Below are 903 nucleotides of genomic sequence, written 5' to 3' on the forward strand. Positions count from 1 at the left end.
TCGACTACTTTTCAAATAATATTACCCTCAAATATGGAGTAACATACAAATTTAATATAACACATAGCTAATCAAATATTGAAACATGTAATAATTTTGGTAAATTCATAAATATTCACAAGTAAATCGATCAAAACTGCAACGGTCTATTACTGTGAAAGTTAATATATCTGGTTAGATATATTATAAGGACTAAAGTCGCAATTTGAAAAAGACCAAAAATACTACTCCTATCAACAATAATAATGAATTAATATAATATTTTGGCAATATTTTCTGAATATAAATAAAAGGTTGACAACATGTTGTTGTGTTAGGTACAATACTGCTGTGCCTTCTCTGGCCTTCCCGAATTGTCCGCTGGCTTTTCCACTCCTTAGTCTCTTTCTTTTCACAAAATCACGGCCCTCTAACAATGGCGATTCAGAGGGTTTTACCACTATTCTTTCTACTAATCTCATCTCTGACCTTTTTAGCACAATCGCGGAGTGACACGAACCACGTGTACTCACCCTGCGCTGATGCAAAGGTGCAGAAATCAGATGGGTTTAGTTTTGGAATTGCATTTAGTTCAAGAACATCATTTTTCCTCAACAGTTCAGTTCAGTTGTCTCCTTGCGATAAAAGGCTCTCTCTTTCGTCAGCAAATTCTCAGCTTGCTGTGTTCAGACCTAAAGTGGATGAGATCTCTCTCCTTACTATCAACACTTCCAACTTTTTCCCTGTATGATCTCATCCCACTTACTCTCTCTTTGTTTTTCTCTCTTCATTGTGTTCAATTTTTTGTATAGGGTTAAAGTTGAAGGCTTATATTGTTTAATTGGGGAAATAGGGAGAAATGAGGTTAGATCTGAAAATGGGTTTGTTCTGGTTTGGGGAGTTTGTGGGTGGGTGGGTGGGGGG

At 36.4% G+C, this 903-nt stretch overlaps 1 protein-coding gene across 1 annotated transcript in view; it reads left to right on the top strand.

Annotated features, from left to right (window-relative positions):
* LOC109233205 overlaps nucleotides 299-903 on the top strand; it is a 4,114-nt gene continuing 3,509 nt past the window's right edge. The window contains exon 1 of the mRNA XM_019398988.1: nucleotides 299-724. Coding sequence (XP_019254533.1) covers nucleotides 416-724 — 309 coding nt within the window. The 5' untranslated portion in view covers nucleotides 299-415. The remainder of the gene's footprint in view (nucleotides 725-903) is intronic.

The sequence above is a fragment of the Nicotiana attenuata genome, chromosome 10 (genome assembly GCF_001879085.1).
Source record: "Nicotiana attenuata strain UT chromosome 10, NIATTr2, whole genome shotgun sequence".
Taxonomy (NCBI): domain Eukaryota; kingdom Viridiplantae; phylum Streptophyta; class Magnoliopsida; order Solanales; family Solanaceae; genus Nicotiana; species Nicotiana attenuata.